The sequence below is a fragment of the Salvia hispanica genome, chromosome 6, assembly GCF_029641045.1.
Source record: "Salvia hispanica isolate PSC_SH4W2 chromosome 6, Shi_PSC_v1, whole genome shotgun sequence".
In the NCBI taxonomy this organism is placed as follows: Eukaryota; Viridiplantae; Streptophyta; class Magnoliopsida; order Lamiales; family Lamiaceae; genus Salvia; species Salvia hispanica.
In genome coordinates this window covers 17,299,722-17,321,891 of record NC_142697.1, presented here as the reverse complement: position 1 = coordinate 17,321,891, position 22,170 = coordinate 17,299,722, and the positions used below count along the sequence as shown (strand labels likewise).

At 34.8% G+C, this 22,170-nt stretch overlaps 2 protein-coding genes across 6 annotated transcripts; one reads left to right on the top strand and one right to left on the bottom strand.

Moving 5' to 3' along the window:
• The first annotated feature begins 4,231 nt into the window (after positions 1–4,231).
• LOC125203678 (myosin-6-like) lies at positions 4,232–18,683 on the top strand. 2 transcript variants are annotated; one of them, XM_048102078.2, is made up of 39 exons: positions 4,232–4,663; positions 5,528–5,656; positions 5,890–6,033; positions 6,141–6,286; positions 6,361–6,517; positions 6,633–6,691; positions 6,791–6,950; positions 7,383–7,532; positions 7,633–7,769; positions 7,873–8,019; positions 8,142–8,243; positions 9,496–9,553; positions 9,666–9,767; positions 10,122–10,159; positions 10,248–10,374; positions 10,482–10,652; positions 10,758–10,889; positions 10,974–11,083; positions 11,170–11,230; positions 12,839–13,016; positions 13,111–13,316; positions 13,440–13,559; positions 13,819–13,917; positions 14,014–14,226; positions 14,329–14,468; positions 14,744–14,855; positions 14,936–14,980; positions 15,114–15,194; positions 15,287–15,457; positions 16,029–16,172; positions 16,253–16,447; positions 16,540–16,668; positions 16,746–16,816; positions 16,915–17,014; positions 17,116–17,172; positions 17,281–17,337; positions 17,509–17,589; positions 17,683–17,765; positions 18,214–18,683. In XM_048102078.2, the coding sequence occupies exons 1-39, from the start codon at positions 4,661–4,663 to the stop codon at positions 18,326–18,328; spliced, it is 4,530 nt and encodes a 1,509-aa protein (XP_047958035.2). In that variant the 5' UTR covers positions 4,232–4,660; the 3' UTR covers positions 18,329–18,683. The 2 variants fall into 2 exon arrangements, with proteins under 2 accessions (XP_047958035.2, XP_088918054.1); XM_089061928.1 differs by lacking the exons at positions 4,232–4,663; positions 5,528–5,656; positions 5,890–6,033; ... (14 more) ...; positions 10,974–11,083; positions 15,114–15,194 and having other exon boundaries at positions 11,151–11,230.
• Positions 18,684–19,183: 500 nt separating this feature from the next.
• LOC125203680 (ABC transporter E family member 2-like) lies at positions 19,184–22,170 on the bottom strand. 4 transcript variants are annotated; one of them, XM_048102079.2, is made up of 10 exons: positions 22,070–22,170; positions 21,715–21,799; positions 21,518–21,635; positions 21,341–21,439; positions 20,774–21,105; positions 20,498–20,693; positions 20,228–20,413; positions 19,871–20,140; positions 19,540–19,785; positions 19,184–19,456 (listed from the first exon to the last, which is right to left on the bottom strand). In XM_048102079.2, exons 2-10 carry the CDS (start codon positions 21,795–21,797, stop codon positions 19,337–19,339), a joined length of 1,650 nt encoding a protein of 549 aa, XP_047958036.1. In that variant the 5' UTR covers positions 21,798–21,799; positions 22,070–22,170; the 3' UTR covers positions 19,184–19,336. The 4 variants fall into 4 exon arrangements, with proteins under 4 accessions (XP_047958036.1, XP_088918055.1, XP_088918056.1 ...); XM_089061929.1 differs by lacking the exon at positions 22,070–22,170 and having other exon boundaries at positions 20,228–20,395; positions 21,004–21,105; positions 21,341–21,635; positions 21,715–21,745; XM_089061930.1 differs by lacking the exon at positions 22,070–22,170 and having other exon boundaries at positions 20,498–20,609; positions 21,004–21,105; positions 21,341–21,635; positions 21,715–21,745.

Genomic DNA, 22,170 nt, shown 5'->3' with positions numbered 1-22,170 from the left:
TTTTCTATTTAGAAACTTATTGATTAATTATTGGGAAAAGTTAGAGATGAGTTGTGCCCACGTTTTTAAACTCCCTTTCCCTCGTGCCAGCTTATTAAACGTGTCAAATAGGCAAGTACTCCTAAATCCTAATACATTGTTTAAATAATTAAATCAATATGTTAACAGGATCTGTTCCAATTTATATATTTGTAAAACAAATATAGGTAAATAGATCCGTATTTGAAAACTCATCAAAAGATTAATCATATTGTGCTTGTTTGGTTGTCTAGATAAGACTATGAGTTATATGAATTATTTGGCTATTTGGTTGATAAAATAAGGTCAAGTTAGGTCATCAAAGTCTATCTTGACACGCTGAAGCTCGGAGTGAATTAGTTCAAAAAAATGGATTATTTAAAGCCCAAAAGAGTCTTAAAGTTCATCTTAATTAATTGTCTATGCTAATTTAACATGCCTACATTCTATTGTAATTGCGAAGAGTTAACTCAACAGTTGCAAATTGTTATCTAATGCGATATTTAATGGAGACATAAGTGGAACGTTTCAGGTAGGAAATAGCATTTGCTAAATATGCTCTCACAAGAAATATCTTGGAGTTGTTTAGTTCATAGGATATACGATATGACTGATTAAATAATTTAATTTAATTTAACTTAATAACTAACATATTTTATTACTTGACAGGTAATTTGGTTATTTAATTATCGTCCACTCATGATACAAAAATCTCAAAATATTTTTTTTACTACTTTTAGACCCTTCTTAGTACTCCTCTTGTATTATCTACGTTATTATATCTCTTACTTTACACTCTCTTCATTTAATATTTATTAACATTTTTTTAAAACGAGTGCTAAAATGAAACGCCTTTACTACAGTGCGTCAGTGAGTACTATGATTTAATGAAGTAGAGAATGAAATAGTGGTTCCTATTTCCATTTCATCTATATTTGACTGGTAGTATAATGAAATGAAATGGTTATATGATAAAATCAAAGATTGGAGTGTACTATAAATACGAAGAAATCGTCATTTCAGTCCGATCTTCGTTCCATTTATACCTTCATTTCATTTAACCTTATCAAGAAGAAAATTAATGCCCTGTATTATTATATAGGGGTAGATGTAAAATTTTGTTGGTATGAACTTTATTAAGAACATTCGCAGCGCTGCAGCTGCGAAGAGCTCGCCTTTGTGCTCATGCGCTTGTCGGCGGCAAGAGCACACGGGGGAGTAACACCAAACAACTTCTCCTAAAATCTCGTGCCACTTAAGAATGTGGACAACTTGAGTGGGTGGAGGAGTAATTTTTAATGTGATTTTTTATTTTTAGAATTTACATTATTTACTCTTAAATGTTAGTAGGATTTAAATTAGTAAGTTGTACTAATTTTTTTTGGAATTTGTAATGTTATTTTTGGGGTTTTTTAATGAAGTTTTATTATTACAAAAATGTTTTTATTATTCATGTTTTTTAATAAATTTTGTTATACTCAATAATATCTTTAATACACTTCAAAACTAGTAGTACAATATTAATGTAACTTAAAACTTAATTTATGTTATTATAACCTTTTGAATTATTTTTTGGTACTTTCTGTTTCTCATTTTGACATTTTTTCTTCTTTTATCAAACCAATTTATGTTATAATTTTGTACTACTATTTTTCTTTATTTATTTCTTAAATTTAAGTCCCTCTACAACTGTAAGATGGGTATGCATGCCCTACTCATATATGCATTTTTGCTAGATTATGACCAAAATCTGTTTATTTTCTATTTTTGCTTTTCTCTCATAATTCTCCAGTTTATTATCACACATAATAATGAACTGATCCAAAGAATTAATGAAAATATATAATCCAATCCCACTTTATCATAATAATCTTATTTATTCAACCCATTTAACGAAAATCTCCAATTGTATTTATTTGAAACCCAAACAATTTGAGTATAGAAATCACTTGGACGAAACATTATTGGAAACTCTTAAACTCCATGTTAAAATGCATATGAGGTCAAAGTATAAGTATTCCATTATTTAGCAATTTATATACATAAATACATATATAGGCAAAAGGCAATAATACAATAGTATAGATATTATACTGATTGCTTTTACTAGTCACAGATACACATAAATACACACGATATACGAAAATGGACATGATATAAATTCATAAAAAAAAATCTAAGTTTTGAAGATGGACTGGACATGGACATGATGAAAAATAGTTACAAAAACTAATTTTGAAGATGACAAAGCGATTTTTTTTAATTAATAGGTTGATGTTTTAAATCACTTCAAATGTGTGTGAATAGGTGAATAACTAAATATAATTCCATCTAATTAAATTATTAGGTTTTATAACACTAATGATCAGTAGTGCGGCCTAATGCATGAAAAAGATATATACTACTATAAAGAAGTACTAAATTTTTTTCCCTTAAACAAAGCTTAAAACCAATATTTGATGTATTCGATTCTGTGTTCTTTCAATTTATTAACATATTTATTATTTTATGTAAGAAATTTAATACAAGGCAAGGGAAAAAGGTAATTCCAAAATATAAATGGGCATTTTGCAAATATAAATAATGTTTAATGTATTTTGGGCTACAAAAGTATGAGTATCATTTTTTCAGAGCATAACTATCACCTTTATAATCATGAATTATAATTGAATATCATATTCATAGCCCATAGGAGTATTAAATTTTGCGCATTGGTATAGAAAGTCATGCAGATAATTATATATTCAATTTGAGGGGTTGATAACTTGATACTACTTGCACTTGAGTAATCCAACATTACAATTACAGTGATCGCATTAAAAAAATTATGAAATCCACCAAACCCACTATACTTAAAAAATAATACTACTAGAATATAGTACAACGCAATATTTTCGACATATTCAGCTATCAGCATATGATTATCCAAAAAATGTGGGAAAAAACAAATACTGCTCTGGACTATATGTACAAGTATATTTTAAATCAGATTTTGCTAATGTATGAAAAATCTAATTTTAAACCTTGACTTGCTACAGTAGTAAACTATAATTGCAATATTAAAATCTAATTATCAAAGTCGGGATTGCATTTTATCTTTTTTCCAGTAAATTTACAAAATTCTACTATTTGGTACTACTATTGGAAAATAAGATTTTGAGGGAAAAAACCAAATATTTAATTTAGAGGGGTTGATACTATTAGCATTCGTGTAATTAAAAATGACAATCACAATGATCAGATTAGCAAAATATACGAAATCCACCAAACTCACTACGCAAAATAATTGTACAACATAATTAATTTAATGCGTATTTTCAACATATTCATCCTAAAAATGTGGAAAAAACCAAATGTTTAGTTACTTTGGACTACATGTGCAATTAAATGTTAACTCAGATTTTGCTTAATATGGAAAATCTTATTTTAAAGGCTTGACTCGATATATAATTGGTTTATTTTCCTCATTTGCAATATTAAAATCTGATCAACAAAGTAGAATTTCATTTTATCTTTTGACTGATCTACTAGTAAATTTACAAAATTTTATACGATAGGAGACAGAAATGACAGTTTATTGCTTGATTTTGATTATCAAATGCGGACATATGAAATTGAGAAAATAATGTCATAAAACAAACACTGAGGCTAGAAAGATTTGAAATAGAACTAAGCAATAACAAATATATTTTGTAAAATGATAATCTACAATTTTCTGAAGCTGCAACGTTTATTTGTAGTAATTGAAATTGAAAGAATAAGAAATGGAAAAACCAAACTAGTCTTCCAATATTCGTTCTTACAAAATCTGAAATCGAAATTGAAAACGATGAAATTTAAAATGAAAATGACAAGAAGAGGCAAAATTAATTCTAAAAATAGGAATATTCCATTTAGTTGGAAGGGCGTGGGGCGCGTGAGTTCAATTAACCGTAAACAGCGGCAGGGTTGGCCCCACAACAATATAATTAGTTTCCGCGTTTGTCTTAATTGGTATCGTAATAAGGAGGATATAGGAAGGGTATTTACGGAATTATAGACCATTTTAGATAATTAACCTTAGGCAATTAGTAATTCAGTAATTACAGAATTCGATAATTAATAAGCGAATAAAGCAGGAAAAAGACCAAATCCCGAACAACGTGCGATAGAAGAGTAAGACTTTCCTCTGAAAAAGAAAAGGAAAAAAAAAAAAAAAATTCACTTTACGTTTACTTGCACTGCTAATTAAACAAGGGGTTTAATATTGTTTCTATTTATCTCTCTCTTTTGTTGTTTCTTAATACATATTCAAAGCTGAACGCCTCTTTCGATTTTTCCACTTTTCATTTGAAAAATCGGAGCGGTGACTAAACAAAGCTCATTTTGCTGTCAGATCTTAGTTTTTTCCCCATTTATATTTTTTGGCTGGCATATGTGAATGAATTGAAGAGCTTGTGCAAAATAATTTGTTGGAGAGAGTTTGTAGATTGAAGTGATTTGGTGTTAGATTCTGCATTCTCTTAAGTTGGAATTGCAGAGGTGTGTTTGATCTGATTTTGTCAAGTGTTGTTCATTTCTTTATTGATATTTGGCTGAGGATTGGCTGCGCTGATCGAGGTGGAACTGGAGTTTCTGATCTGGTTGAAGTTGTTGCAGCACAATGGTAATGAATTAGTAATATCTTTTTTTTATTTCTGATTTGTTGGGTTGTTGTTGAAGGGGTTGTGCCGAGTTTTTTGGAAAAAACGTTATTTGTTATCGATAACTTGAATTGATCTGTTTTTATTGAATTTATCATTTTGTTTCCTTCTGTGTCTGATTTTCCCGTTAATGACTTGGCTAGTTGACCGAATGCAAGGGATGATTTGCTGTTCCTGCGTAGAATGCTAGTTTGTTTGCCATCTTATTGCTGTATTTGCGTTTTGATTATAATTTATGAAATCAATGTGTACATTTGAATCTTTTGAGGATTTCCAAGTGAAGATGGAATGGATGTGTTTGATCCCCACTCATTCCTTTTCCATTGAAAATTTCTAATTTATCTTATCTTTTGGACTTATGGTTGCTAACCTCAATTCAAGGTATGGGAATGTTTCATTCATTTGATACCACGTCGTTTTGTAAAACTGTAAATTGACTTGTCAACTGTTCAATGCCTGGCATCCACATTAAACTGAAGAAAAAAAATGCAATTTTCTCCAACATGTGGTTGGCTACAAAGGAAGGTATCCATTTGAGAGCAAGATGTTTATGCTGCATGCAGCTTGTAACCTTGATTTTCACGAGTCTGGAACAGGCGATTTGAAATTGAATATGGGCTTCATGGTTTATAGTATTTGTGTTGCAGCGAGTCCTAAAACATAAATTAATGAGTCTGGTAACAGGTTTTTAGAATAAAATATGGACTTTCATAGTTTGATGTGAGTTTCAACTGTATAGAAGCGTTCTAAATGAGTGAAAGGGATTCTGTTAAATTGCGTGTCATGTCAGAATCATTCTAAAGGCTGAATGCTGTTCAATGCTGTAGGTTGCTTCAACTGCTACAGGAGTGGGCTCTCTTGTCTGGGTGGAGGATCCTAATGAAGCCTGGATCGATGGAGAAGTTGTTGCAGTCAATGGTGAAGACATCACAGTCCTTTGTACATCAGGGAATACGGTCAGTCATCATTAGTTTTTTGTCATCTAAAAATGTTAGTCTCTGGAAGAAGATTTTTAGTTCCCATTGCTTGCCCTTTTTCGTTTAGTTTGAAGAAACATTGTTCTTGTTTATATTGCTTTTCATGCAGTAAAACAAACTAACTCGTCTCTTTTCTTTTATAACACTTCATATTTCTCGATCCACTAATTTAATGATTTATATAAAAATGTACTTGTTGACTTTTTCTGCAGGTTGTTGTTAGGTCTTCTAATGTCTATCCCAAAGATGCTGATTCTCCATCTTGTGGGGTGGATGATATGACAAAGTTAGCATATTTGCATGAACCTGGAGTTCTACAGAATTTAAAATCTAGATATGACATCAACGAGATATATGTGAGTTCAGTGTTTATTTGTTCATCATATGATAGATCTTTGCACCATAGTTGTATCTTTGGTAAAGCTTGCCCAGTATAATTGAAACCAATTTTCTCACTCTTCAGACATACACTGGCAGTATATTGATTGCTGTTAATCCATTTCAAAGATTGCCTCATCTCTATGATAGTCATATGATGGAACAATATAAAGGAGCGGCCTTCGGTGAGCTGAGTCCACATCCATTCGCTGTTGCAGATGCTGCTTACAGGTGTGCAGTGCTTTGATTGATGCCAGCTTGTCCATTGATGTATCTCATTATTGACAAGACCAATTTACGAACAGGCTTATGATAAATGATGGAAAGAGTCAAGCAATTTTGGTTAGCGGTGAGAGTGGGGCAGGTAAAACAGAAAGCACAAAGTTGCTTATGCGATACCTTGCTTACATGGGAGGACGATCTGCGGGAGAAGGAAGGTCAGTAGAGCAACAAGTTCTTGAGGTAATAACTGCTTCATCATGTTAGATGCACCAATAATGGTTGTAATGATCCTGGTTTTGGTGTCTGAGCACATGACCTCATCATTGTTGCATATATTTGGTGATTTTTCTTGCAGTCAAATCCTGTTCTTGAGGCTTTTGGTAATGCAAAGACAGTGAGAAATAATAATTCAAGGTACTGATATTCTTTTGGTCTCTATTTTGTTCAATATGTAACTTTTATTTTATGCATCATTGCAACTAATCACTTATGCACCCATGATGCAAATTGTAGTCGTTTCGGTAAGTTTGTCGAACTTCAGTTTGATCAAAGAGGTAGAATCTCTGGTGCTGCTGTCAGAACATATTTGCTTGAAAGATCTCGTGTTTGTCAATTGTCTGATCCTGAGAGAAACTATCACTGTTTCTATATGCTGTGTGCTGCACCACAAGAGGTAATTGGACCATTATGGTTGTTGTTACGTCCCCTTGCCATATTTCATGATTTTGTACTAAAATGTAAAGCTTGATGATCTTGTTTATATTACTCCTTCCATCCCTTTAATAATGTCACAGTTTGACCGGGCACGGGTTTTAAGAAATGTAATGGAAAGTGAGTTTAAAAAGTTGGTAGGATGTGGTCCTACTTTTAAAGTAGTTTTATAATAAAATTTGAGTGGGAATAAGTTAGTGGAATGTGGGGTCCATTACCAAAAATGGTAAAAAGTGAAATGTGACAAATTTTTGTGGGACGGACGGAAATGGAAAAATGTGACAAAATTTCAGGGACGGAGGGATTAATAGTTACCCAACCAATCTTCTATTGATGTTCGCTTGGAGCTCAATGTTTTTGATGATTAGATCCCATTTGCTTCCAACATTCTCAGGAAGTTCAAAAGTACAAGTTGGGAAACCCAAGAACATTTCATTATTTGAACCAGACAAATTGCTTTGAGCTTGATGGAGTTGATGATGCCAAAGAATATATAGCAACAAGGAAAGCAATGGATACTGTGGGAATCAGTGTTCAGGAACAGGTATTAATTAACCTGAGTGTTTTAAGATGTCATACTATTTATTTAATATGTGCTATATTTGACTCTGCTCTTTCGTTCTTCTCTTAAATTAATGCTACAGGATGCCATATTTCGAGTCATTGCTGCAATTCTCCACCTTGGGAACATTGAATTTGCTAAGGGAAGAGAAATTGACTCATCCACACCTAAAGATGAAAAGTCTTGGTTTCATTTAAGAACATCTGCTGAACTTTTCATGTAATTCGCCTTCTTCAAGCCTTTAACTGACAGGACGAGTTGTCACTTCGGTTTTTATTTTTCATCCGGGATTTTCTTCTTTTAAGCAAGCAGCATTTTGTAGGTGTGATGCGAAAGCTTTGGAGGACTCGCTTTGCAAGAAAGTTATTACGACTCGTGATGAGTCCATAATTACGGATGTGGATCCAAAGACTGCTGCTTCTAGGAGAGATGCTTTGGCCAAAGTTGTCTACTCAAGGCTGTTTGACTGGTAAGTGTCACCTCTGTTTTTAAAGAGACGAGCATCAATAAGAAACCTTAAACGGATGGGGCTTGTCCTTCTTACTCAGATTTGTTGCAGTGATACTTACTATCTTTTACCGTTATCTGCAGGCTTGTTGACACCATTAATGTTTCAATCGGCCAAGATAAAAATTCAAAGTATTTAATAGGGGTGCTGGATATTTATGGATTTGAGAGTTTCAAGACTAACAGGTGCTTAACTGGTACGCTGTGTCTTCATTGTTGACCTGGTGTGATCCATTTCGTCAGTTTAACTGAGATGTACCCACTAGCCAAAAGTAGCATAGTTTTAGTTGATTACCGACCAGTCCCTGTCTTTCTCATTAGTCACTAGGGTGGTACTGTGGTGGGTGTCAGAAAGAAAGTTACTCAGGGTTTATTGCCTCTAAAATTTTGGCGTTGTGCTTTCATTTTAGCCTTTATTCATACTATTTGATACTTCCAGTAAGTGTATGTGTTTGTTTTTGCTTTTTGTGTGGAAAGGAACAGTCTTGATTGACAATGTTTACTGGGTTAGAAACAAGAATTTGTCAGACCTTTTCTATCATGTATATGTGGGCCTCATTGTAACTTCGTGGATGTAAATAAAGAATATGGTGTTAATGGTGGGTCCAATTAGAGTGATGATATATGTTTGAGCTTTGATGATACAGGGTTTATATAGGTTTTTGGGGGTCCAAAAATTCAAGAGGGTATTTCAAGTGAGAGTGGATTGAGACAACTAGGAGTATTTTAAGCGAGATTGTGTCTTGTCCTTTGTTTCTACATTTTTTCAACTGAATGATCAACATCTTAGATACCACACAGCGCACACACAACTGGAGGCCAAGGCAGTCTTACGTACTGTATATCCTATCTTTTGTTATTTTGTAGCTTCTTTATATTAAGTCATAGTTTCTCCTGAAAATTTAGAACCCATAATGGTATCCCTCTGTTGCTTACATAATATAAATCCATGATAATAAATGCTGCTCCACAAATATGTACCTGAATATTGGTTCCTCTCCTTATGCTAGTGGTGTGCCATACATAATGCTCATGGCAAATCATTTAAGAGCTATTTGGTTTCTTGATTTTACTGTAACAAAAGAAACTGTTGAATTTGGAGATTAGGGATGGTTGGGGGATTAGGATGCGGATTTGTGGTTCATATTAGGTTTCTGATTCTCTTATTATATTATGTGATGATGATGGTTTCATAGTATGTCCTGGTCAGTAGGTTGTTTAGTGAGGGGTTTACTTGTGTATTTTCTGGAGGCTTTACCATTTTGGATAGGGTAGTCCAGAAGACCACTATATGTTAATTGGACGATGCCTAGTCTTGACTATCGAACCTTTTAAATAGTTGCTCTTAAATGCAGTGTTTCTTTGACCAACAATGTGATTAAGTACAACTTTTTTCTCTGTATCTTTATCTTAAATATATACTTTTTTACCTCCTCAGCTTCGAACAATTTTGCATAAACTTGACTAATGAGAAGCTTCAGCAGCACTTTAACCAGGTAGCTAATTTTTCCTTTTTCCTTTTTTTTTTGTTTTTTTTTTGTTTTTTTTTTCTGTGCTTATTGATAGTTTTACTCTTGACATATTTATCTGTTGTACCTTACTTTTCAGCATGTTTTCAAAATGGAGCAAGAAGAGTATACAAGAGAAGAAATAAATTGGAGCTATATTGAGTTCATTGACAATCAAGATATTTTAGATATGATTGAGAAGGTTGAGTTTATTTTGCTACAACTAAATATACAGTTTTTGTTCCGAGATGTTCATTTACTTGCTTATAAGCTGTTGCATTTATTCATCTATTCTTTGTTGTGGTTTTCTCCAGGTAAATTGCTAAATGCTAACTATGTTTTTGTTAATAAGGACGTGCCGTCAGTTAGGAAGATGTTTTATATTTTGAAAGAAAGTAAAATTATTTCACATGACACATGTTTGAAAATTTCTAAAATAGTTTATGTTTATGGATTTTAGATAGAAATTTTGATATTATTGATGCCAACTCTGCTCTATAGTCAACTCACATAAACTTGTTCCCTAATATGCATGGATATTCTTTGAATTTTGCAGAAGAGGGGTGGCATTATTGCACTTCTTGATCAAGCCTGGTAACTTTATATCTTATAGGGACTCTTTTAAATATTCATTGACCTGTTACTGCAGATAATAATAATTCCTTCTTTGTCTGTCTTGCAGCATGCTGCCTCGTTCAACTCATGAAACATTTGCTGAAAGTCTGTACCGGGAGTTTAAGAGCCATAAACGCTTCAGCAAGCCCAAGTTAGCTCGTTCAGATTTTACCATTTGCCATTACGCTGGTGATGTGAGTTTCAACTATGTGTTCCTAAGCATTTTACGTGAAAATGTGTGCGGATTCACTGAGCAAGACTCTGCTGAAGTTCTGGTTTACAAGAAAGTTTTTTTTGTCAGGTAACCTATCAAACTGAGTTGTTTCTGGACAAAAACAAGGATTATGTAATTGGGGAGCATCAGGCGCTCCTGAATGCTTCTGAATGTTCCTTTGTTTCGGGCCTGTTCCCAGTATCAGATGAGGAGTCCTCTAAACAGTCAAAATTCTCTTCTATTGGCTCAAGATTTAAGGTATCAAATTGCTTTATTTATTTATTTAATTTCCATTTTTGAGTCTCATCCTTTTTGTATGTTACATAAAGATGCTAAGTTTTCTTCTGTTGATTCTTCTCGCAGCAACAATTACAATCTCTTCTTGAAACTTTGAGTTCAACTGAACCTCATTATATTCGTTGTGTGAAGCCAAACAACCTTCTTAAGCCTGCGATATTTGAGAATCATAATGTCCTGCAACAACTGCGATGTGGGGTAATACTTGTTTTAATTCTATGTGTTGGTTTCTTGGTTTGTGCAAACTTGGTTTTATATATGAATAGTTGCCTCTCAAACCAGGGTGTTATGGAAGCAATTAGGATCAGCTGTGCTGGGTATCCTACTAAACGACTATTCGGTGAATTTGTACATCGCTTTGGCATCCTCGCACCCGAAGTCTTAAAAGGAAGGTATTATAGGTGTTTCCATGATTTTACCTTTCCCCCCATCATAGTCATGGATGTTGGCCTTTTCACTTGCATTTTATTTATGATAGTTCTGGTGAGGCGGCTGCTTGCAAGAAACTTCTGGAGAAAGTAGGACTTGATGGATATCAGGTACTGAACCATTTCTCCGATAGAGGGTTTTCAGTTCCTCAGTTATAAACTATTTGGGTTAAAGTTTTCCACTTTTCTGCTTATGGCATACTACCTCCGTCCACAAAAAGTAGTCTTAGTTGTGGACGGCACGAGTTTTAATACAAAATTGGTAAAGTAAGAGAGAGATAGAGAAAAAAACTGGTTGAAGTGTTGTTATAGGGAAATAGGACTCACCTTATTAGAGAGAAAAAACTTACTAAAAATAAATAGTGACTAATTTTGGTGGGAGACCCAAAATGAAAAATATGACTATTTTTCGTGGGCGGAGGTAGTATGTTAGTATTTCTCTGGATCTTGGTTTACTTGTACTCACTAAAATTCCCTTCATCTGATGAAAATAAGTTTGATATACAAAAAATATTTTATCTGAAAGATTTTGCCATTTCACCTAGCTGCTCATAGGATCAAATATGGAATGAGAAATTCAGTACAAGAGTGATTATTAGTAGCATTGTTGATTTATTATAACCCGTATATGCATTTGTTCCATATTAAAGTTGAAAAAGATGTGAAGACATGTAAAGCAGTTAGGCATTTTGATTGTGTTCATGTTTGATAGTATTAGGTTTACTGTATAACTTGGTGGTTTTAGCTAGAAGGTGAGATTTTTTGTGGATTCTATTGAAGCCGCAAAATTAGTTTTTCATACTTCCTTTTGACTTCAGCTTGCCCTGTTCGTGACACACTGTATATGAGACTTTAGGATCAATATGCTTTTCTCACATCAGAGAAGAAAATCGTAAAAGAGAATAATATTGAATAACACGTTTCTGTGTACAGTACAAGTATTGAAGCCGCAAAATTAGTTTTTCATACTTCCTTTTGACTTCAGCTTGCCCTGTTCGTGACACACTGTATATGAGACTTTAGGATCAATATGCTTTTCTCACATCAGAGAAGAAAATCGTAAAAGAGAATAATATTGAATAACACGTTTCTGTGTACAGTACAAGTACAAAGACTCTGTGCATAGACGGAGTAGAAACTAGACTTCAATTTAATTCTACAGATAAAATTCTACCTATCATACACAGCCATCTAAATAAGTAGAGAAATATAGAAAGTGACGTAAAAATAATTATCTCCTGCTAAAACAATATTCTTGATGCTGCACTCAAGTTCGCTGCTTGTATTTTGATGCCCATTGCTGCATCTGTGACTAAGCCTCCTTCCTCAGCATCACCTTAAACAAGTACATGTACAATAATTTGTTATATTGGAGTATGCGCTATCCATGAATACATGTCTTTTTTAGTTGATTGAACTGTGTCATATGGAAATATCTGTGACTTTTCATGCACACCTCTGTTTTTCAGTGTGCATCCAATTTGATTTATAATAGATGTGTATATCTTGTTCTAATTCTTCAGTTTTTAAGTTGATCTACCATAAAAATGTGCCATTTGGACTTCAACAGGTCTCATTCTTGTATGCCCATTTCCGGTTTTTAGGATGCATGATAAATACCCCTTGCATATACAATTGCTTTTATTCATGTTTAACATAAATTACAGTATAATTCTTAATGTGGATTGCAACCATCTCTAATTCAGTTTGCTTTTGCAGATTGGTAAAACAAAAGTGTTTTTGAGGGCTGGGCAGATGGCCGAGCTGGATGCTCGGAGGACTGAGGTGTTGGGAAGATCAGCAAGCATAATCCAGCGGAGAGTCCGTTCTTATATGGCTCGTAAGAGCTTCATATTAATTCGTCGGTCTGCAACACTTATGCAATCTGTATGCAGAGGTAGCCTTTAGTTTTTGGTTTCTGACCTGACACAATTATAACAAACCGCAATATTTAAGATCTTACATGTGAAATCCTATATTTCTTACCCCAGGAGAACTTACAAGGCATGTTTATGAAAGCATGCGTAGAGAAGTTGCTTCTCTTAAGATACAGAAATATTTGAGGATGCATCTTGCGAGCAAAGCATTCCGAGAAATATGCTCTTCTGCCCTTTGCATTCAGACTGGAATGCGTGCAATGGCTGCTCGTAATGAACTCCGCTATAGATGTGAGACGAGAGCTGCTATTGTGATCCAGGTATCTTAACTCATGACATATCACCTGAGATATAGTTGTTATATCATTTTTGGTTTGTTTGGGCAAAGGAATTTTCATTTTCATTCCACATCTGGATTTGATGGATGACATTAATGATTGCAGAGTCATAGCCGCAAGTTATTAGCTCGTTTAGAATATACAAAGCTGAAAAAAGCTGCAATCACCACACAGTGTGCATGGAGGTCAAAGGTTGCTCGTGGAGAACTGCGTAAACTGAAGATGGTAATCACCCCCCCCCCCCTACCAAAAAATTAACATAAATCTATAATAAAAATGAAAAAAGTTAATTAAACCAATGGGGGGAACTTGCTTCTCCCTAGTCTATTGAAATATGCCATGTGTAGATTTGTTCTCTTATAATTGTGACAGTGATAACCGAAAAGACCACAATAACCATAATTGTCGTGTTGGATTGTAATCCCCATGTATGCGACTGTATTTTTATTAGATGTTACACTTCATAATCAATTCTTGTATTCAGGCTGCACGAGAAACTGGTGCTCTGCAAGCTGCCAAGAACAAATTAGAGAAGCAAGTTGAAGAATTGACTTGGAGATTGCAACTAGAGAAACGAATGAGAGTATGTTATATATTTGAAGACATCTTTTCTTTTCTTCCTTTGAAAATTTGAGGTCAACCTATTTTATGATTTTTTTCACATGCATTCTTTCCATAGACTGACCTAGAAGAGGCAAAAATAAAAGAGAACACAAAACTGCAAACAGCTCTGAAAGAGCTTCAGCTACAGTTCAAAGAAACAAAAGACATGCTGTTGAAGGAAAAGGAAGTTTCAAAAAGGGCTGCTGAGCAAGTACCTGTAATTCAGGAGATTCCGGTGATAGATCATGAAATGATGGATAAACTCAGTGCTGAAAATGAAAAACTTAAGGTAAGCTGGTCTAAATGTTTGTGCTTGCACTGTTCAGTCATAACTCATAAGTAATGAATGATGCGGTGATGCCACTTTTTATGGTTGCATCTTCTCATGCAGGCCCTGGTTAGCTCTCTGGAATCCAAAATAGTTGAAACAGAGAAGAAATATGAAGAGACAAATAAACTTAGTGAGGAGAGGTTGAAGCAAGCCATGGACGCAGAATCATTGATAGTGAAGTTGAAGACTAATATGCATACGTTAGTATTTTTTAAATGTCTTTTCAAGGTTATATTTGTGTCAAAATTAGATATTCTTTGCGTTAGGCTTCTTTTCTTTTGAAGCAAAGCCATGTACTCATATTTGCATGCATATTGTTCTGAAATTATATTTTTAACTGTCTTTTCAAGGTTATATTTGTGTGAAAATTAGATATTCCTTGTGTCAGGCTTCTATTCTTTTGGAGCAAAGCCATGTGCTCATATTTGCATACATAAATTTGTTGCAAAATTAATTTTTTCTTTATGCGGTGCAGTCTTCAGGAGAAGATCTCTGACATGGAAACTGAGAACAAAATTCTTCGGCAGCAAACCTTGTTGACCGCTTCTAAAGGAGTGGCAGGACCTCCATCAGAGTTTGGTAACAAGGTGGGTTAATTGTTTGGGTTAATTGACTTTCTGTTATGCGCATGCTTGATCTCAGACTATTTCCTTAAACTTATGTGCAGGTATTGCAAAATGGGCACCATGCTAGCGACACAATCAGAGCCAATGTACTGTTCCTTTTTTCCCCTGGAAAATAATATGGAATTTGATTGAGCATGAACTCACCCTGCATCTATCTTTTTTGCTATTTACTTTATCTTGAATGTGATATCTTTACTGGCCACTGCATAATTGACACAGGATTTACCACAATCCCCAGCAAAAGCTTATGAAACCCCTGACAGCAAACCAAGGAGACCGCCATCTGACCGTCAACAGCCTGTGTGTTTTGCTATAATTTTGAGATGTTCTTCATAAATCATACATTATAAGTTGTTATCTACAGATTTTAATAATTGCAAATTTTGATACAGGAGGATGTTGATACTCTCATGGAATGCGTGGTAAAAGATGTGGGATTCAGTCAAGGAAAACCTGTTGCTGCTTTCACAATATACAAGTCTCTTTTACACTGGAGATCATTTGAAGCAGAGCGAACCAGTGTGTTTGATCGTCTCATTCAGATGATTGGTTCAGCTATTGAGGTAAGTGGTCTTGTGTTCAGTGATATATTAATTGGGATGGGGGATGATCATTTTGCTTGAATGTGTAGTCAAAATTGTCTAATACGCTCCTACACAATTGGGTGTTATTTGCAATAAAGTTTTAATGTTCATTCTATGATAGAGGTAACTTTTGGTTTAATACTATTATTAGTATTATCTTTCTTTTAGTCAAGTTGAGGGGTGTGGATGGCATATCTGTTTTGTAGAACAATAAAATATAGCTATATGTGGAGAAGTATATAGACATAGTAGAGAAGAGTTTTAGGTGTGTATTTCATTACTCAACATAGGCCACATATATATATATATATATATATATATATATTTATATATTATATAGTACAAGAGACTCAGCTAGACTATGTCACACAACCAATGTGGAATACTCGTATTCTATAACATATTTAATTGTACATGCAGTCATGCCTTATTCAGGACAAATCTGTCTAGGTTCACAAATATTTTGGAGAATTTAACTGAAATAGTTTGTTCTAGTTTCATTAGCTACTTTTGAAGAGTTGTGAAATCATTGAGCATGAACTGACTGCAGGATCAAGAGAGCAATGATCATATGGCTTACTGGTTGTCAAACACCTCTAATTTGCTGTTCTTACTCCAAAAAAGTCTAAAACCTGCTGGTGCAGCTGCTGCAACTCCTGTCAAGCCGACCTCCCTGTTTGGGAGGATGGCCATGGTATTCATTTTCTTTTTGATTTTCCATATGAGTGATGGTACTATTGGATGACTTGAATAATATAAATACTTTGTTTACAGGGTTTCCGTTCTTCACCTTCAACGGTCAGCCTTGCTGCTGCTGCAGCAGCACTGGATACAGTGCGCCAAGTTGAAGCCAAGTATCCTGCCCTCCTTTTCAAGCAGCAGCTCACTGCATATGTTGAGAAGATATATGGAATTATTCGAGACAACTTGAAGAAGGAGTTAAATTCACTGCTTGCTTTATGCATTCAGGTATATTTAGACCATCGAATAATATGTGAGCTTTACTTGAAAGTTGATAGCACAGAATATGAAGTGTTTTGTTGTTCTCTCTTTTTACTCAGGCTCCAAGAACCTATAAAGGAAATGTGCTAAGATCTGGGCGATCCTTTGGCAAAGATTCTCAAACAAATCACTGGCAGGGGATTATCGATTGCCTTAACTCCCTTTTGACCATACTGAAAGAAAATTTTGTATGTCTGCAATTGTGCTGAAGTTTGATGCTGATTTTTGCAAGATTTATTATGCTTATATTTATTCACCATTTCAGGTTCCTCCTGTTCTCATCCAGAAGATATATGCTCAAGCATTTACGTCTATAAATGTATCACTGTTTCACAGGTGATTATGGAGTCTTTTATTATGTATGAAACCTTGTATACTTCTATTGGGTTTATGAATCACTAATGACTAATCACGTCCAAATATATTACTTGTAGCCTTCTATTACGCCGTGAGTGCTGCACATTCAGCAATGGGGAGTATGTCAAATCTGGATTGGCAGAGCTGGAGTTGTGGTGCTGCCAAGCAAAAGAAGAGGTACTCCCACATAGGTGTGAAATTAATAGTCGTTCAGTTTTCAAGGCTAAAACTGACTATCTGTTATTCTTCTACCTTGTTGAAATGTTCCTGGTTCTCAGTATGCTGGTTCGGCTTGGGATGAACTGAAACACATAAGACAAGCTGTTGGGTTCCTGGTAAGTTCATTTCTGTTGAAGTATGCTTTCTGTTAGGTCTATTAATCTTTTAATGTACACTTTTGGAGCTCGCGCTTATCCAACCTTCTGTTTTGGTCCTACCTGTAGGTTATACATCAGAAGTACAGAATATCTTATGATGAAATCACCAATGATTTGTGTCCTGTAAGTCATCGACCTCTGCATCTGATTCAGCACAAAAGAAAAGGAACAAACAAAATGAACTAATAATTGAATTGGTTACAAGAGAATTCATCAGAGAATTGTGTTATAAATTAATATGATATAGGAAATATCATCAATATTATCTCACATCGAATGTCATTGGCATCTCAGATTTTGAATGTACAGCAGCTCCACAGAATATGTACATTATACTGGGACGACAACTATAATACTCGTAGTGTGTCCCCTGAAGTAAGTCAATTTTCATTGTCTTCTACATTCCCCTATCATCTTGCTGGCATTCTAATTAGAGTGAATCTGTGTTTTTTTTTACTTCAATTACAGGTTATAACCAGTATGAAGGTGCTAATGACAGAGGAGTCGAGCACTTCAGGTGGCAGTTCATTCCTGTTGGATGACAGTTCCAGGTAACTTCTGTTTTTCTTAAATAATTAGCTTGATATAAGGACCGTGTGTTTCTAGAAGTCCAACCATAGGAAGGCAATTACTTATTACTACTAATTTGTCTTTTACTGTAGGTGTAATTGATTAACTTTTAATTATTTGCCTCTATTCCTAAGGTTTTTCAGCATAACCCATTATTTCTGGTAGAGGATTATTGTCTGTACATAGATAGGACTTTAAATTGAATCTGGTACTGGTCATCCAGATTCTACAAGGAAAATATGAGTCTTGTTATAAATTCTCTGTATTGTTAAAAGTAGAAGTAAAAGCATATTTGTAGTTGCTGTTAATTGATTGATGATGCAATTAATTTTTCGTTATGTTTTGAAATAAAGTTGTTATGCTGCATGTGGTTAACTGGTTTTGCCCTGCTGTGCTAATTAACCCACATGGCTATGTATGTAAATGCAGCATCCCGTTCTCGGTGGACGATCTTTCCAACTCCATCGACATAAAGGATTTCTTAGATGTGAACCCAGCACCAGAACTTCTTGAGCATCATGCCTTCCAATTTTTACACAACTGAGGCAGTGGTGGAACCAAGATGACGGGGGGTTGGACATCACATAATGTAAATTCGTCCGAACCTGTTCAATTTTTGTTTCTATAAATCACAAAAAATTATTCTTTATATGTTGTTTTTTAGTTTGTTCAAAGTTTCTCCGCAGTTGGGGTCGCAGGGAAATTCATTCAATGTGCAAAAATGCCTTGTATTTTTTGTATGGTTTTTGTCCAGCCAAATTGGCAGCATTCTTTTTTTTAGATTAGTAATATATTACCCTTTTCGAGGTGGTTGAGGATTACCACGCTACATTTCCATATAATGTAAGCCGTTGATGTCATACAAATATAGTGAAAAAGAATGTTTATAGGTTGTTGTATCTCAGTTTTATTCTCCGATTGCATTTCATTCATATTCTTTGTATCCTTCAACAAGAAAACTATTGTAAATTAATCACAGGCATTGATGAGGAGAAATAATCACTCTGGAACCAGAAAGTTGGACTTTAAAACATTATTCTACACAATAATCAATCAAGTTAAATACAACACTAATAATTCAATCTATCAATTTTATTTATCTCTGTCCTTTCCCTTACTTCAGTTGCTTCTATATCTCTGTCCTTTTTCTTTGAAGTTAAGTGCAAAAAATGAGATTAGTTTGTTGTTGAGGCTGATATATAATTACTTCGAAAATTGGAGCAGTTGGTTCACATGAATTTCATTTAAATTCTGTGTTAAACTATAAGTATTGCTTGCAGTAGAGGCCCTAGAGGTGAAGATAATCCTTCGAGTCCGTTGTCTCCTATATTCAAGATGGCCAGCTTTCGACAGGGCACACTTATTCAAATATGGATAATTCGACCACTGGATGAGGAAGTTGGGAACACAACACAAGTATTCTCGCAGGAAACTGAAGTTCTGCAAAGTTCTACACATATTAACGACTACAACATTCAGATATTAACTAGTATTACTACTAAAGTATTCAAATATTAACTACTCCTACATATTCAAATATGTTTGCCGCAAGTTAGTCATCCATATAATAGTAACATCCAGTGGACTTCTGCTCCAAATGGAGAGTCGACTCAGGTTTGTTGATTCTAGGTCGGAAATTTGTGGGGTCCCTTCTACCTGTGATATCCAGGTTCTACATATTACAAAAATGGAGTACTGGTTAATAATACCATTGTGGAAGAACTTTAAAAGAAAAACAAATGTGATATGGCTTACAGATAAGAAGATGTTCATTCCAGTCACTAGTGGTTGAGGTGGATTGGCAACACAATTAATGGAAGGCACCCCCTGATACACAATTAACCTATCAGCAAGGTATGTTGCCATGATGAAATCATGCTCCGCAACAAATGCAGTCTTCTTTGTTCGGCGTATGAAATTTTTTATTACTTTTGAAGCAACAATACGCAGCTCTGAGTCAAGAAATGCACTTGGTTCATCTATCAAGTATAAATCAGCTGGCTGCAGTCACACCAAAAGAAAGCAAAGTGTAATTAACAAGCAAAACACCAGAAAGGACCCATAGAATATTCACTAGGAACCTCACCTTTCCAAGACAAAGAGTGAGAAGAACCCTCTGTAGTTCTCCACCAGAAAGATCCACTAGCTTTTTATTCACCAATTTTTGAATCAATAGAGGCTTCATCACATTGGATACAAACTGAGGATCCTTGCATGCACTTTGAATAAGTTTATGCAACATGCTTTTCACGGTAGCTTCACTTTTGGAACCCATTTTCTGTGGCTTGTAAGAGATCTCGAGGCTATGAATTTCAAAATTAGATCCTTCTACTGGATCAGGCATCAAAAGGCGACCCTAACATTTGGAAGGACAGTCAGTTTCAGCATATATTAACATGTTTTAAATGTATTTTCAAAAGTAAACAAAACTATACAGATGTACCAGCATCTGTAGGAAGGTCGACTTTCCAGTCCCATTTTCTCCAAGCATCACAATTATTTGTGAATCAGTGAATTCACCCTCCACAACCTTGAGCCTGAAATTTTCATAACTCTTAGTCATGGTTGGATACCTGTGTGTTGCATATGTTTCAATTTCCTCAGCACTTTCCTGTGGAGTGTCAGCAACCTGAGAGGAGTAAGTACATTTCATGGGAATTGGCATCTCAGTTGCCCAAACACTACATGTTAGCAGCAATAATATACGACTTACCTTAAGTGTCAAAGATTCACCTCTAAACCTAAATTTTTCGGTTGGCACATATCCATCCAGGAAAATATTAATTCCTTCTTTGACAGAGAATGGAAGGGTAGCTGCCCCGTGGCTACCAGGTTTCCCATAAAAGCAGCATATGCAGTCCGACAAATAATCAAGCACAGTAAGATCATGTTCTACCACAATTACATAGCTGAAAACAAAGACGACAAGTCATAACCACGTAAATTTTCATGCTTGGATAGTTAACAGAAAAAAAAGAACATCATGGACATATTAGGTAGAAGCAAGGATCTGATAACATGGGCAGCTTTTAATCTTTGTTTAACATCAAGATAACTTGATGGCTCATCAAACAAATAGACATCTGCATTTTTTACAGCAGCCATAGCAATTGCAAGCCTCTGAAACTCTCCACCCGATAACGATTCCACATTACTATTCATAACCTGAATTAACTCAAGGTCAGCAGCAAGTTGTTGTTTCATATCTCTCTCATCTACCTCAGTAAGGCATTGCCCAACGTTCCAATGAACAGCTTTAGGGACAAGTTTGCCTTGACGAAATTCAGGGATACATAAGCCATTCTGGGACTTGATGGTTGTCTGAGAAGAAACGAATCACAAAGAGATGTAACAAATTAATAAACTAGAGAAAAATAAAGACATGGAAAATATCAATATGTTGACATATAGAATAGAGTAGGGCAGATGAATTAAGTTGCAGGTAGTCGAGAAATTTGCATTTGCATTTAATAGTATCAACTGCTAAGGGAAAAAATTCCATCATCATTATTATGCAAATAAGTAAAGATTAAAAACTTAATATTTAAGATAATACCTTCATTTTATGTTTAATAAGACGGTAGAAGTAACAGTGCAGCCCGTGCAGCTCAGATTCTATAAAGAAATTAAAAATTTCTTTCCATTCAGGAGGATCCTACAAAAAAATAAAAGCAGAGAGAAAATGCCAAGGAACGTGTTAAGCAAGGGCAGGTGAATAGGCAAAGAAAGTTACATGAAAGCGACCCAAGTTAGGTTTCAGCGACCCAGACAAAAGTTCAATAGCAGTAGTTTTCCCAATTCCATTTCTTCCCACGATTCCCAGAACTTCGCCAGGTCTCGGTACAGGTAATCTGTGAAAATGTTCACATCAAGTTAGAAATCAACAGAAACAAGCAAGTTGCGTATGAAACTGCGGTTTAATGAACACACCTAAGCAATCTAAAGGAGTTAGGGCCATAATGAAAGGATGTATCCTTGACGGAGGCGATACGCTTATGTTCCTGATCCGCCATCTCTGTTCAACGAGATTAAAACTTGAAATCAAAATCACAAAACGTGACCCTAATTCAACAGATTCCTGATGAGATTAAGCTTGAAATCGAAATCTAAGAAAAATCGTAACCCTAAATCAACTGGCTTCTGACATAATTATACTTGAAATTGTAAAAAAAAAAACGTAATCTTAATTCAACAATTTTCTGGCGAGATTTAAACTTGAAATTATAAAAAAAACCGTAACCGAAATTCAACTTTCTGTCTATATTGGCATATGAAAAGGCATCACCTGCGTTTCTGGGGAGAGTGAGGGCGACTATAGGGTTCAAACTTCAAAGTGGGAATCTATGCATACTTGTGTTTTATCAAAAACATATATATAGGGGAGCC

Coding starts and splice junctions, on each gene's coding strand:
- LOC125203680 (XM_048102079.2), bottom strand. CDS start 21,797: ATGGCGGATCAGGAACATAAGCGTATCGCCTCCGTCAAGGATACATCC. Junction 19,786..19,870: donor TCACTCTTTGTCTTGGAAAG/GTGAGGTTCCTA, acceptor GTGTGACTGCAG/CCAGCTGATTTATACTTGAT. Junction 19,457..19,539: donor GAATGAACATCTTCTTATCT/GTAAGCCATATC, acceptor TGTAATATGTAG/AACCTGGATATCACAGGTAG.
- LOC125203678 (XM_048102078.2), top strand. Junction 7,533..7,632: donor GAATCAGTGTTCAGGAACAG/GTATTAATTAAC, acceptor TTAATGCTACAG/GATGCCATATTTCGAGTCAT. Junction 14,469..14,743: donor TTGAAGACTAATATGCATAC/GTTAGTATTTTT, acceptor TATGCGGTGCAG/TCTTCAGGAGAAGATCTCTG.